General features: G+C 52.3%; 1 protein-coding gene across 1 annotated transcript in view; it reads right to left on the bottom strand.

The window, feature by feature from the left end:
* Positions 8,988 to 15,450, bottom strand: part of TTBK1 (tau tubulin kinase 1) — a 43,021-nt gene continuing 36,558 nt past the window's right edge. Inside the window, exons 14-15 of the mRNA XM_001929304.5 lie at positions 12,929 to 14,469; positions 8,988 to 12,251 (exon numbers count right to left, since the gene is read on the bottom strand). Of these exons, the coding sequence (XP_001929339.3) occupies positions 11,864 to 12,251; positions 12,929 to 14,469 (1,929 nt within the window). The 3' untranslated portion in view covers positions 8,988 to 11,863. The remainder of the gene's footprint in view (positions 12,252 to 12,928; positions 14,470 to 15,450) is intronic.

The raw sequence follows: 15,450 nt of genomic DNA, 5'->3' as shown, positions 1-15,450 counted from the left end.
TGATGAGCAGAGAGCCTGCAGCCAGAATCCAGCCCTCAGGGGCTGGCCCAGGACTGGGCCCTCCCAGGCCACCCAAGTCTTCAGGGATCCCTGCCTGTCTGTCCCAGTACCTGGGGGGAGGGGCTGCCATTCATTCAGAGGTCACTGACTTAGTGGCTCTAGGACTTAGATATCGGTGCTCAAGGGCCAAGTTGGGCAGCCTTAGGCTGCCATGTGGTAGCTGGGTGTGTAGGAGGTGAGGCTCTAGCCCCTTGATCAGCAGAGCTTCCAAGAGTCCCTAAAAGAAGAAGTCCCCTGAGGCATAGTGCCAGCTCTCCCTGGATGCCCTTTGTCCTGTGAAGCATCAGTTCAGCCTTGCCTATTTGCAGCCACAGCCTGGCTGGCAGCCTAACATTCAAAACTGAGGGCCAAAAACATTATGGAAAGTCCTCAGAAAACTAAATATAGAACTACCAGGAGTTCCCTTCGTGGCACAGCAGAAACGAATCCAACTAGGAACCATGACGTTACAGGTTCAATCCCTGGCCTTGCTCAGTCGGTTAAGGATCTGGCGTTGCCATGAACTGTGTTGTAGGTCACAGATTCAGCTCGGATCCTGCTTTGCTGTGGCTCTGGTGTAGGCCTACAGCTGTAGCTCCAATTAAGCCCGTAGCCTGGGAACATCCATATGCCGCTGGTGCAGCCCAAAAAAAAAAAGAATTACCATATATGATCCAGCAATCCCCTACCTGGGCAAATATCTGGACAAAACTTTCATTGAAAAAAATACATGCACCCTTATGTTCATTGCAGTGCTGTTCACAATAACCAAAACATGGAAATGTCCAACGACAGATGAATGGATTAAGAAGATATGGTATGTATATACAGTGGAATAATACTCAGCCATAAAAAAGAACAAAATAATGCCATTTGCAGCAACATGGATGGAACTAGAGATTCTCATGCTAAATGAAGTTAGAGAATGACAGATACTGTATGGTATCACTTTTTTGTGGGGGGGGGTCTTTTTGTTCTTTTTTAGGGCCTCACCTGTGGCATATAGAAGTTCCCAGGCTAGGGGTCGAATGGGAGCTGTAGATGCTGGCCTACGCCAGAGCCACGCCGGATCCGTGACACATCTGTGACCTACACCACAGCTCACAGCAATGCCAGATCCTTAACCCACCGAGCGAGGCCAGGGATCGAACCGGCAACATCATGGTTACTAGTCGGATTCGTTTCTGCTGCACCACGGCAAGAACTCCTGGTATCACTTTTATGTGTAATATAAAATATGGCACAGATGAACCTATCTACAGAACAGAAACAGACTCTCAGAAATGGCCAGCAGACATGTGGTTGCCAAGGGGGAGGGGGAGGGAGGGGGATGGACTGGGAGTTCAGGGTTAATAGATGCAAACTGTTATATTTAGAATGGATAGACAATGAGGTCCTGCTGCATAGCACAAGGAATTTTGTCCAGTCACGTGATGGAACATGATGAAAGATAATATGAAAAAGAGAGTGTATGTAGATGTATGACTGGATCATTTTGCCATACAGCAGAAATTATTAGAACAATGTAAATCAACTATAATTTTTAAAAATTAAAAAAAACAAAACTGAGGGCCAGGCCCTAACCAAGCAAAGGGTTCTTCCTGGTGAGCCACAAGGCCTCACTGTATCCCTATACCCCCACCTGGAGCTTACGCCCTGGCCTAAGGCATACCTGGAGCCATACTGGGCAGTTTGGCTGATCAGAGAATCCCAAACCCACCCTCCCACTCAGGGCTTCACTCAGGGCTCTTCCCATACACACAGTCCCTCCTACCTGCTCCCTGCCCCTATTTCAGGAGCTTCCCAGATTACCCCACAGTGGAGGGGTGGGGTGGTAGGGAAGGAAAGAGTTTGCCAAGATCCTGCCATTGGTGCTGCCAGTGAATGCCTAAGCCTCAGGATTTGTCTGACCTTCCCCAGTCAACTCTCATTCATGGCGCTGGCCACAAAAACAGAGGGAACCAGCAATGTCAGATTTAGTCTGATTTGATTCTCCAAATGCCAGGTTGACCTGACCCATGTGGGAGGTTGTCAAATTGTATTCCAAGGGCTCCAGATTTCTAAGCAAATAAGCTTCTAAAGGGCCCAAGCTAAAAAAAGTTTGAAAACCCCTCACTTAATCCAGCCTCCAATTTGAACAGATAAGAATCAGGTTGGGAGGCCGGAAACACAGCTTGCTAGGGTCACATGGTGACTCAGCAGAACTGGAGAGAGGATCAAGACCCTTGACTCTGGTCCTGGGCCTTTGACCCAAGCTGCTGGGCTAGAGATATTCCACTCTGCACTAGGCTGGGCTCCCTGAGAAAGCTCTGGGGAAAGAGCTAGACTATTGACATGGTGTGTGTTAATAGTGGTGCTAATAGGCATGGGGGGGCATTGATTTGGTGGTGGTGACAGGAGGTAATCAGAGGAATTGCATCTCTAAAGCATTCTGTGAGGTTCAAAGATGCCTCAGCCACAGCCCCTGCCCTCAGTGAGCATGCAGTCAGGCAGGAGGGTTAAAACAAGTAATACAAACCCCCTTGCCTCCAGTCTCACTCCTCTCAACCCACTCTCCATACACCCATCATGATGAACTTCTTAAAACACAAATCTGACAGGGTAATGTCTCTGTTTAAAACTCTTCACCAGGAGTTCTGGTTGTGGCTCAGCGATAATGACTAGTATACATGAGGATGTGAGTTCAATCCCTGGCCTTGCTCAGTGGGCTAAGGATTCTGCGTTGCCATGAGCTGTGATGTAGGTTGAAGACATGTCTCGGATCTGGCATAGCAGTGGTGGACGCCAGCAACTGCAGCTCCCATTCGACCCCTAGCCTGGGAACTTCTATATGCCACGAGTGTGGCCCTAAAAATAAAAAATAAAAATAAATTTAAAAATTAAAAGCAATAAAAATAATTAAATAAAACTCTTCATCAGCTCCTACTGCTGGAGGTATGTCCAACTCCCTAGCTTGGCACTTGTGTCTCTCCACATGTCTCCCTCTCCTCAAGCCTGCCCCTGGTCTCTCCCCAGCATGCCCCGTTCCCTCCAGTTCCCTGGGTGCTGTCCCGAGAGCAGCCCTGACCTCCCTCATTCACCTGGTGGTTGCCCCAGTCGCCCTGGAGATCAGCTCCAGTGAGAAACTCCTGACCCTCTTGTTCTCACCCATGTGTGACCCCCGCATTGTTGGTTCCTCCCTCATTTAATACAGTGTCATCTTTTGTATGAAAACATAAAATCCCATGATCCTTTGCGGCTCCTGAGATGTTAAGTCTTGCAGCCGTCTCATGACCATGGTCCATCCAGCAGCTCCACTGGGGAATATGCTGGAGTTTTCCACAGCCAGAGAGAACAGCCAGTGAAGCCAACCCTGGGCACTGGCTATGGTGCCTTTGTTTTCACAATAGGGATTTCTCTCCTGGCTTAGCATGAGACATAGCTAAGAGTCACCTCTCCCTCTTGGGCATTGGTTTCTAGGAAACTCAGATCTCAATCTGCAGCCCCTTTCTACAGAGAGTAATTGGGCATTAACTGTACTCCTGGCTTCATCTTATTCCCTGACTCAACCCCATATGGCCGCTCTCCTCTCTGGTGTCATCAAGGAATGGTGGTGACAATGACCATGATGTTTGGAGGCTGGACAAGCAAGGACAAGCAAGGTATGAAATGCTACAAGTCTAACCAAAGGACAGATCAGCTCTGAATCATCAGTTAAGAACTGGCTTTGATTAATTTTTTAATCATTCCCATCCCCCTGCAACTGGGGTATCCAAACCTGAGTCAGAGGCCAAAATGGAAGAGACCTTCATTTATACCACTCTAAAAGGACACTGGAAAAGTGACAACTCCATACTTGAAATTATACTAGATCTGTTGAAAGGTTGGGGGAAGAATATCTTCTTAGGGCAAACAATTCCTTATTTGGGATTGCTTGCAATAGGGCCTTCTAACACTTTAGGATTTCTTTCTCTTTTGCCTCTCTCCACATTGAATGACCTTCCCATCTTACTTGGGGCTTTACTGGCCATTAACCCCAGCTAAAATCCATGTAATCCTTTCCTACGTTGATGATGGGGGATTGATGATAGAATCGATTGTAGTGGCAAATATGGTGATGGTTTGGTACACCAGTGATGGAGATGGGAATACTGATGGTGGAAATGATGATGGTTGGGGTAGGGATGAGGGGTATGGGGCTAGGGTAGTGGTAACCGCAATGTGATTATGAGGGCAGTGGTTGTGATGAGGATTATGTGATAGAGGATATTGATGGTGGTGGTGGTGATGGTGGTGATGGCCATGTTGAAGATACGTAAGCCCCCTGAAAGCAAGAATTCTGTCTCTCTTGTTTTTTTTTTTTTTTTTTTGTCTTTTTGTCTTTTGTCTTTTGTTGTTGTTGTTGTTGTTGTTGCTATTTCTTGGGCCGCTCCCGCGGCATATTGAGGTTCCCAGGCTAGGGGTCCAATCGGAGCTGTAGCCACCGGCCTACGCCAGAGCCACAGCAACGCGGGATCCGAGCCGCGTCTGCAACCTACACCACAGCTCACGGCAACGCCGGATCGTCAACCCACTGAGCAAGGGCAGGGACCGAACCCGCAACCTCATGGTTCCTAGTCGGATTCGTTAACCACTGCGCCACGACGGGAACTCCTGTCTCTCTTGTTAATTGTGTCATCAGAGCCTAGAGGTGGTAATAATGGTGGTGGTGATTGCTGGTGAGGGAGCCTAATTTGGGAGAAGGGTATTTGTGATTTGAGTGATAATGGTGCTGGTAATGGTGGGTAATAGAGTTAGAAGTGGGTGCTGGAGAGAGAGGTGGAGATTGTGGTAAAATTGGTGGTGGTGGCAATGGGTGATGTTACAGCACTTTGGGCTTAATGGTCCATGGGCTAAAGAGGAATGCAGAAGATGCCACCTGGAGCTGATGAAAATGGGCTTGTCTCGTATTTCCCTCTGACTTGGGCAAAATTCCCATGACCATACAGACTCACCTTCCCTTTTACCTCATTAACAAGGGCAATGACCAGGCTTCTGCATCTGCTGAGGATTTAGAAGGTCATCCTGACCATCCTCTACTCTTGGGTTGGTCTCAGCTCTTATCCTGGCCTTGACTCCTGAGTGGCCAATGGGAAAAATCTCAGCAGGCTCCAGTGTATGGTGATGAGAGAGACAACACCCTCATTCCCACTCCAGTCTCTTTTCTCTAGGGTGTCCCCCAGGGGCCTCCTTCTACTAACAAAGGCCCCTCTAGAGTCCTGGGTCTTGTGGCCCCTATTGAGCCCCTGACTGAGGAATCTTGCTCAAGCCACTTATTTCTCTGTGCCTCTGTCCTCAGAACTCTCTTGGCCATAAGGATAGAAAAGATAAGTATCTTTCAGAGGGAGCAGGGGAAAGGTCAGCCAGAGGCTAGGTCCTCACCTGTGGAGCCAATCTGTCAGGTAGGTGGGTGTGCCTCGAGGATCTCAGGCTCCTGGGGAAGGAGGGCAAGCAGGGGGGTTCTCTGCAACCCTATAAAGCTGTCCTCCTTGACATAGCCTACCCCCACCCCAGGCCTGGTCCTGCCCCCTTTCACTTTTCTCTCTTCAAATTATACCAGTGACCACCACATACAGTTCTCACACCTCCACATCTTGCTAATGATGCTCTTCATTTGGCCAACTCCTGTTTGTCCTTCAAAATTCAGTCTAAGGGTCATAGTCATTGGAGGGCCTTCCTTCAGGCTTGCAGTCTGGCCTGGGAGCCCCTACCTGAGCCTCATGTATTGGCACACATAGAGCCACATGTCAAGCGAAAGTTAGTTTACAACCACTTCCTTGAGGGCACATTGTGCTTTGTCTCAGTTCCTGGATGGTGCCCCATGTCTGGCATAGCCTCTGATACATGTGGAGCTCAGAAATGGTTGAACAAATGAATGACTGAAGGAATGCTAAACAATGAATCCAGGGCATTCATTCATTTCCAATAATAATAATACAAGAAAGGAAAAAAAAGAACAAGATACCATTTTTCAACTACTTGATCATTCTAGGGATTTCTCCTAGAATTAGACTTGCAAACATAAGCAAAGATTGGAACCCGGATGTTAATTTTAGCGCTATTTGAAATAGTGAAGAGTTGGAAAGAGTCTAATGAAAACTCAATATGGAGCTGGTTAGATAGATGATGGAACATTCATGCCATGGACCATGACATAGCCATTAAAAAGAACACAAGGATCCTGATTCCTGTTGTAGCTCAGTGGGTTAAGAACTTGACTAGTGTCCATGAGGATGCAGGTTCCATCCCTGGCCTCGCTCAGTGGGTTAAGAATCAGGCATTGCCGTGAGCCATGGTGTAGGTTGCAGACATGGCTCAGATCTGGGATTGCTGTGGCTGTGGCATAAGCTGGCAGCTGCAGCTCTGATTCAACCCCTAGCCTGGGAACCTCCATATGCTGAGGGTGGGGCCCCAAAAAGAGGGAAAAAAAAGTACCCAAGAATCCTCCCACATTGCTGGTGGGGCTATACGATGGTATAGCCACTGTGGAAAAGTGTGGTAATTCCTCAACACGTTAAACACAGAGTTACCATATGACCCAGCAATTCTTCTGCTATATTCCACCTATATACTCAAGTATATACTCAAGAGAAATGAAAACATATGCCCACACAAACAAATGTAAATGAATGTTCATGGCAGCATTATTTATAATAGCCAAAAGGTGTCAAAAGGTAGAAGCAACCCAAAGTCCATCAATTAATAAACAGAGAAACAAAATGTGGTCTATCCAGATAACAAAATATCATTCAGCAGCACTAAAAAGGAATGAAGTATTGATAAAAATCTAAATATGGATAAACCTTGAAAACATGCTGTATAAAGAAGGCAGTCACAAGAGCCACATATGGTGTGATTCCAATGATATGAAAAGTCCAAAATAAGCTAATCTGTAAAGAGACAGAAAGTAGATTAGTGATTAACTAGGGCTGGAGGAGTTAGGGGAAATGAGAGTGACTATTAATAGGTATGGCGTAACTTTTTAGGGTGATGGAAATGTTCTAAAATTGATTATGGTGATTGATTGTACAATCCTATCATAGACCAAAAAATGAGGAAGATCTGTATTTTTAAGACATTGTTGGGCATAAAAATCATATTTCAGAATAGTGGGTTTAATATGCTCCCCTCTATACAAAGTATATATACGAAGAGAGTGCTATTATTATAAACATAAAAGAAGTTCTGAGATGGTACACACCAAGCCATTCACAGGGTTACCTCTAGATTTGTGCATGGGGGCTTTCATGTTTTATTTTATATGCTTTTAGCATTTGCCTTTTATTACAAATATGACCTGGTTTTGACATTTTTGAGCAAGAAGGAAAGTAAAAGCATGTGAAGGCCCCACACAAAGCTAGTGAATCAGGCCCTAGGGCCCCCTTGCCTCACATCAAAAGAAAGGGAGTCCCAGGAGGCCACAGAGGGAAACGGGAGATGGTTATACACAGATTCTGAGATGACAGGGCTGTGGTCGAGTGGCCTTCTTGGTGGGAGAGCAGGACATCAGAGCCTGGGTCCTTTTACCTCTGATCTCATGCAGGGGCGGGAGCCTGCCCTGGGACAGAAATCATTTATGGATTGCTTAGCTAAAACACTACACCTAGTGAAGCTAGGGTCCAAAATGCAAAAAAAAAAACAGCAAGTACACTACCCTGCAGCCTCCCTCCCCTCAGCTCTCTTCCAAAGCAACCAGAAGTTTCTTATCCATCTACATAGGTGGACACTATACACTCTTTCACTGTGAAGAAAAAGCTACCTCCTTCATTGCAGAGCCTCCCTGTACCCCAGGACGTCACATGGGCAGCAGCAGTAGCCATGCTCTGCTAATTAGCCCCAGTTAACAATTAATAGACATTTAGATTGCTCCTAAATGCATGCTTTTAGAGGCCTACAGTCTCTTATCCAAACCACTGGGGGGGTCTTCTAGAATTCAAAATCGATTTATATTTAGAGAGGCAATTCAGTGCATATTCCATATATTATGAAACACCCTAATAGGATCTAAGACAGCACCCTGTAATCAAGCACATTAATATTTCCACTGTAAACTTGTATGACAACTGGAATTAATAAAGACTATAAATGGCCTTATCAAGTTTGATATGAAATGAGTTTATGCCAATCTGAGGGGAAGACTTCCAGTTTTCAGAATTTTTTGTCAATGGGGACCTGCTGTATAACACAGGGAACTCTACCCAATATTCCGTGATCGTCTATGTGGGAAAAGAATCTGAAAGAGAATAGATATGGGTACATGTATAACTGAATCACTGCGTGGTGCAGCAGAAATCTCACAACTTTGTAAATCAACTATATTTCAATAAAACTTAGGAAAAATCAAAACAAAACAAAAACAAGCAAAAAACTTTTTGGCTTTCAGAATTGTAGGGGAGGCTTTGTGGAGCTCAAATAATACTGCGATGAGTAACTTAGGACACACATAATTTTGCAGCTTTACAAGTATACCCATAGGATACATTTCTAGAAGTGGAGATGCGGGATCACAGGCCATGTTCATTTGTGATATTCATAGATTTTGCTAGAATAATGACCATTGGTCTTCCTTGCCTGCGTGCTGCTGAACATTACCGTTTTCCAAACACTTGCACTTTTGTCTAACTTTGAAGGCAGTGAAAATTCTTCCTCCCCCTTTCTCTGCACAAAGCTAGACTCAGAGTCTCTGGGAACTCGGGGAGCTGAGAGAGCCAGGGCTTTGCTTTCAGAGACAGCAGGGCCATCCCTTCCCACCAGTGTAACTCTGAGCACGTTAACTGTATCCATCTTGAGCTTCCCTTTCCTCTTCTGTGGACAATCTGCCTCCAAGACAGTCAGTCCCTCCTCTCTTTCCTCTCTCCTCTCTTTCTGCTTTCTTCTCTCCTGGGCTTTGCCCTCTCCCCCAAAGGAAAGAGTCCAGGCCAACAAAAAGAAAGGTCCACAGGCTTTTTAATGGTGTGATGGCTACTTCCCTTCCAAGACCCGATCTAATCATGACAGCGGCTTCCGGGGTGTTGGGTGGGGGTGGACAGGTGCAGGGTGGGCAGAGGCCATGCAGTGACTAGGAGGGGGTAGGGGAGGGTGTTACATTCTGTTTGGCATGTAAACATTCTTCAGCGGCTTCCCTGGGGGAAGAGGAAGTGCAACTCCCTGCCCCCAACCCGGCGCCCACCAGGGCGGGTCCCTGGAGCTGAGAAGACTGAGCAAGCCAGACCCCTGCAAGGAGCCAGGAAGGGGGCAGCCCATGTATTTAGGGGCACGGCCCCTCTCTGGCACCTTCTTCGTGCACAGTGCATCTGGGGAAGGGAGGCATGTTCTGGGGTGAACGGACCTGCATCTGAGCCAGTGACACAGGGTGTGGCGATGGGAAGGTGCTGAAGGGGTGTGGTGGTAGTGGGGTGACACTCTTGTAGAGAAGGGCTTGGTGGGGAGAATAGGTTCTCAAGGGGGAAGAGGCTGCAGCTGGGGGTGGGGACACTGGAAGGTGTGGTTTCCTCTGCCCTGGATCCTTCCGGGGGAGAGGAGCAGCGTCAGTCCCCTATCCCCCTCCCACACTTGCCCCTTCCCTTCCTTCCCCTCGGTGACATTCAATGACGCAGAGGCCTGAGGTCAGTTGGAAGCCCTAGGGAGGTCCGAATCCCAAGGGCAGACAAGGTTTTGCGTCGTTGCCCAGCTCTAGTGCTGGGTGAAGCTGAGAGTTGGGATGGGCCTGGGGCTCTCTCAGGCCACCCCCTTTTCCTCCCAACACCAAACCAGGGTGTTGCTGGTCCTAGGGCAGGGTTGAGGCTGGGGGCCCTACATTCACGGTTCGGTTGGTGGCAAGGAGCAGGCCCAGGACCTGGGCACCAGGGGTCATGCCCTGGTCCCCACCTGGCACAAGCTGATTGTCATTCGGAGAAGCTCTAGGTGGGAAGGAGTGGCCCATGCTCCACCCTCTCTGCTGGACCCAGAGGGCAGTAGAGGCCTTGGGAGGGTCTCGGGTTGACAAAGAGGGCTCTGTCCGGAGAGGTTTCCTGAGTGTTCTGGGAGCATCTGCGTCAGCATGGGGTGGATCTTGAAGGCCGTCCACCCTGGAGTCCTCCCCTGGAATGGTCTGCAGAGAAGCCACCACCCTGGCATGGAAGCAGCTCCCCAAGCCTGCTGACCCTCCATCAGGGCCTTCAGCTGGCGCCCGCAGTCTTTTCTCAGGGCCAGCTTCCTCATGGGTATCCTTCTAAGTGATAGTGGCCAAATGCCGCCCTGGGGCATGCTGGGGCCTTTCTTCTTCTTCCCCTGGTTGTCCTGGCTTGCTCTCTGTGACCCAGGGAAGAACAGTGGGGCCAGGCCAAGGAACACAGACTGTGAGTGCTGAGGATGGAGGAGGCCTGCAGAGGACCTGTCCCAGATTGGCAGAGTTGGCTATCCCTTCTGTAGCCTCTTGGCCCAGATGTAGGCAGTTGAGGCTGATAATGAGTTGGGATGAGCAATGCAGGAGCCAGACCCAGGAGGAGGCCCTATATCCATTCATGGAGCCGCACAGCCCTCACCCTCTGAAGGGACTGCTCAGCTGCATAGGTTGGGATTAGAACAAAAGGGGATAGGCTGAAGGGTAAGCTGGGGTGCTGGGGACTGGGGCTGGACCTGTCACACAAGCATCATACAATCTGGAAGTTAGAAGGGCCTTTCTGCCTTGAGTCCAGGGGCCAGCTCTCTGTCTGTCTGTTTCTGCTCTCTCTGCCCACTGCGGGAGATGATGGCCTGATCCTGCCCATTCCCCACAGCCTGGAGGACACGGAAGGTGACCCCTCCAGAACTGAGTCCCTGAATCTCCAAAAGGCCGGCACAGAGATGATAACCAGCCATTCTCCACCTCCACTGAATTCAGGAGAGAGGGAAGTTGGCTGCGACTGCAGTAGGCAGGATTGAGGTTAGATGGCAAGAAGGAATTCCTGATGGTGAGGGATCCTGAGCACTAGATTAGGGGACCAAGGGAGGGTGTGAAACCTTTTTAAAAGCCCTCCTCCGACTTCCCACTGGGAAACACTTGCCTGGGAAGGCAGCCCACACACATTTGATGGTTCCCACTCAAACTCCGGGGGAGGGAGTGTTTGCACCCTGGAGGTGCAGGGGAGCTCCCTCTCCCCATTACCTGCCCATTGCCTCCAACAGGGTGTCCAGGATGGTGCTGACTCTGGGGCAGCTCAGACCTGTCTCCTCACACTTGAGTAGACCAGTGGTTCCTAGGTCTCACCTCTCCAACCCTAGTCTGGCAGCTGAGAAGAGGCCTTTGGAACCACCACAGCTCCCAGGAGACTGGGATTAGCCCTCAGGGAGGCGGGAGCCTCCACTTCTGGAATTTGAGGCTCCCTTTTCTAAAAAGAGGGGCTTTGGGTGGAGGAGGGTCTGGAAGAGGGAAAGGCGCCACAGGATGTGTAAGCAGAGTTCCCTGGGGGAGCGTGGAGAGCAGCAGAGGCCTGGTGGGTGAGCGGGCGTCCCCCCGGTTAGTGGAGTCCTTGGTGAAAAGTGGCTGAGCCTTCCCGGGGCGGAGGGTGGGCCTGCCCCACCCGAAGGGCAGCAGGGGGAGGGGCGGAGACGAGGGAGGATGGGGAGGCGGGCGCTCCCCCCCGTGGCGCGGCGCCCCCATCGGCAGGGCCCACGGGTGGGGCGCGGCGTGTGCTGGCGCGCGTCCTCGCGGGTGCAGGCGGGAAGTTGGGGCCGCGGGTGGCGCGCGTCAGGCGCGTAAGGCTGTGCTGGGAGCTGTTCCAGTGTGGCCGGCGGTGGGTGGGGGCCGGGGTGAGGGTGGGGGGGCCATGGAGAGCCGCTTACGTCATTATCTGGCCCCGGCCCGGCCCTCCGCGACCCCCGCCCGGCCTTTGGTTGCTGAGCGCTGAGTCTGGAGTTTCCCTCTGGGTCCTTTCTTGGGGGCCCCCGTGGAGGGGGTGCCATCAGGCTGGGCCCGGGCCTGCGGGGCGCCCCGGGGTGGGGGCACCCCAGGCCGGGCCTGGTGCGAGGGGGAGGGGCTCTCCTTGCGGGACAGAGACCGGCTCCGGGGGGACGCGCTGGGATGGTGCACGGCAGAGGCGGGGAGGCCGGGACTGCGCGGGGCTGGGGGCCTTGCGCCGACTTGGGCTCGCCCTGGACCGGGGCCTCGGCCAGGGGGCTGTTTGGGCCGGAGATCAGCAGCGGTGGCCGTTCCCGGGGGCTTTTGCAGCTGGAGCCTTCCGGGGGCGCAGAGGGCAGAAGTCAGGAGACAAGAAGAGGGCAAAAAAACAAAAGGAGAGACATTTTCAGAATCTCCCTGGGCAATGAGCCCCAGAGTCCTGCATCCTCAGAGCTGGTTAAGACTTAAGAGACCATGGCACAGATGGATAAACTGAGGCCTGGTGCCCCATCCTCTGGGGGCAGGACCTCTAAGTGCCACACACTCCCAGGTGGCTGCCAAAAGAGCTTGCTGCAGGCTTTCTTTGATGTCTCTATGTCATCTTCAAAGCTTGCATGGATTTTACATTCTATTCTACTATATACCCATGTTTATATTAATAGGAATAATGTTTTCTCCCAACTATCCTGGGCTTTATCCTTTGGCCTCAAATGCCCCATGGCACACCAGAGGCTGTGTGTGGACCTCACTGGCCCCCACCAGCCTTTCCCAAGCCTGGCCTCCCTTTCACTCCTCCAGAGACCCTCACTGCTACGATTCCTTTGAGCCCAGTGACAGGGCTGGGACCTGAGTCAGAACAGAGACTTAGTTGAGGAGGTGGTGGACAGGAGTTGTGGCTGAGGGTCCTTCCTGAATTGTCAATAGCCCCTGACCTTGGCTCCAGGGAAGCCTCTGCTGGTAAAGGCCTTCTGTGGTTACCCTCTGCCCACCCTGGGACTGGCAGCGGTTCCTCACCTGCTGGTGATGGCTGTGTCAGATGCTGGGGTTGCTCCATGGAGTCTGTCAGGGGGCTGCTGGGCTGCGGCAGGTGTGGGCATGCGGATGCTGATGGGGCGAGGGATCCGGCTCCGAGTGGCAGCTGCCCGCCCAGCTTTCCTAGGCACCGCAGGCTCAGAGGCAGGCGTGTCCTCCTCAGAGCCTGTGCCAGAGAGCGTCTCAGAGGCACGGCGCTGCTCCTCGCTAGAAGAGGACGAGGCCCCAGAGGCCAGCCGCAACAGCAGGCGGCCCTGCCTCTTCTCCATCACCAGCCGTGCCAGGTCCTGCTGGGGTCGGGCCCTCTTGCCCCACCGCTCTTTGGCCGACAGTGAGCCCGAGGGCTCCGAGCCCGTGTCCTCCTCAGACAGCAGGACAGGGATTCGGCTCCTGGGGCGAGGACCTGGCATGGCATGGCGACTGGGGGAGATGGTGGCCAGTTTCTCAGGGCCCAGCTCAGGCAGGGATGCTGGGGCTGGCCCATCGGCAAGGGCTGGGCCGTTGGGTAGCGAGTCCGTGGCCACCTCCAAGGGGCTGTCCCCCAGAGGGCCTGACAGGGCAATGCCATTCTCTAGAGGCACGGAGGCCCCCTCCTCCACAACCCTCCCATCAGAGGGCACCTCCAGGCCCAGCTCGCCCTCTGCGCTGAGCTCCTCGGACCGGGAGGCTTGTCCACCGGAAGACATGACATTGAGGTGGGTTTTTTCTGCAATGTGCACAAAGGTCCTCTCAACTTTGGTGAAGGGCGAGGAGGTGACTGCCACTCCCCCTGCCCCTGTGGTCACGGCCCCGGCCCCCGGCCCCATCCCGGCCCCAGGGGGCTTGGGCTCGGACTTGAGGACCGAGGACAGGGTGCCTGGTTCAGACATGTCCAGCTGGCTGCCAGCAGGCTGGGGCCGCTCGTGCTGGGGCGTGAGGGCAGCCAGAGTGCCCAGGTCAGGGTCGGGGGCCAGGTCTGCAGTGACGGGCGACTTCTTCATGTCGCCAGGGGAGACGAGCACCAGCGTTTTGGAGCCCTCCTCAGGCTCCAGGTCCCCGTCGGCCATCGAGGCCCGGCCCCTGGACTCCTTCTGATCGTCGGCCAGCAGTGTGGATGGGGCACCCTCCTGGCTCCGGTCCGTGCTCCTCTCGCTCCCCTCACTGCTGGATCCACTGTGCGGCCCCAGCACCTCCCCCAAGGCCACTACCTCTTCCTCCTCCTCGTCCTCCTCCTCCTCTTCCTCCTCCTCCTCTTCTTCCTCTTCTTCCTCCTCTTCCTCCTCTTCTTCTTCCTCCTCCTCCTCCTCTTCCTCTTCTTCCTCCTCCTCTTCCTCTTTCCCATTAGTTTGAGGCTGAACAGGAGCCAGTGGGACCTGGGGGGCGGTGAGTAGCATGTGCGAGAAGCCCACCCTCCGGACCCTGTTGAGCAGCCGAGCCCGTTCTCGGTAATCAGAGAGATCCTTCTTGAAGTCCTGGTAGGGCAGGCTCAGGGGCACAGCTCTTGGGAGACCGTTCACCTCAAACGGGGGTGCCACAGAGAACACCTGCAGGGGGTACACACAGGGACCCACTGTGGTCAGCCTCACTCCTGGGCCAGAGAAGGCCTGCCTGCACCCCCAGGATAGGAGGCCCACATGTACCCCCAGGCTAGGAGGCTCCACAAGGGCAGGTGCTGCAGCTGTTTTGTTCGCCACTCTGTCCCTAGGACCTCAGGTGGTCTGTATTCCAGGTCCCCTGAGGTCCAGGCCTTGATCCTGGTGCTTTTCTGTCTCTCAGTCTCCTCTTTCCCCCACCTCCTTTCCCATATCCCAAATGTATCCAGAGGCAACTCTAGGTCAATCAACAGGAGAAAATGACAACTGCAAGCCATCATCGCCCCCAGAAGATCACCTCCCCCTTTTGCAGATGAGAAAACCAGGTCCAGAAAGGGGCAGCAAGTGTCTGGGTCGTCAGCCTCACTGCCTCCTCACAGGGCACAACACCTCTGTGGCCAGGGATCTGGCTGCCCAGGGCCACCAGAACCTGTGTCAGATGAGGGCAAATTTCGGGCTGTCCTCCACCCCCTAAAATGCAGGCTGGCCCCTGGAGCTCCAGCCCCCTTCCTACCTGCCTGTTACCTAGGAATTTTCTAGTCCTCTGCAGGTGTGTTTTGAGTCTGCACTTCCTCCAGAAACTCAAGCCAGCCTAGGAAGAGCAGTTTCTGGGAGTTCCTGTCATGGCTCAGTAGTTAACGAATCAGACTAGGAACCATGAGGTTGCGGGTTCGATCCCTGGCCTTGCTCAGTGGGTTAAGGATCCAGCGTTGCCATGAGCTATGGTGTAGGTTGCAGATGCGGCTCAGATCCCGCATTGCTGTGGCTCTGGCCTAGGCCAGCAGCTACAGCTCCAATTAGACCCCTATCCTGGGAACCTCCATATGCCATGGGAGCGGCCCTAGAAATGGCAAAAAGACCAAAAAAAAAAAAAAAAAAAAAAAAAAGCAGTTTCTTTTTTACTTGCTTAAGATTTTCCCTTTGAAGCTTTGT

The sequence above is a fragment of the Sus scrofa genome, chromosome 7 (assembly GCF_000003025.6).
Source record: "Sus scrofa isolate TJ Tabasco breed Duroc chromosome 7, Sscrofa11.1, whole genome shotgun sequence".
Classification (NCBI taxonomy): domain Eukaryota; kingdom Metazoa; phylum Chordata; class Mammalia; order Artiodactyla; family Suidae; genus Sus; species Sus scrofa.
Note: the sequence above shows the minus strand (reverse complement) of the source record. Positions and strands in the feature narration are given on the sequence as shown.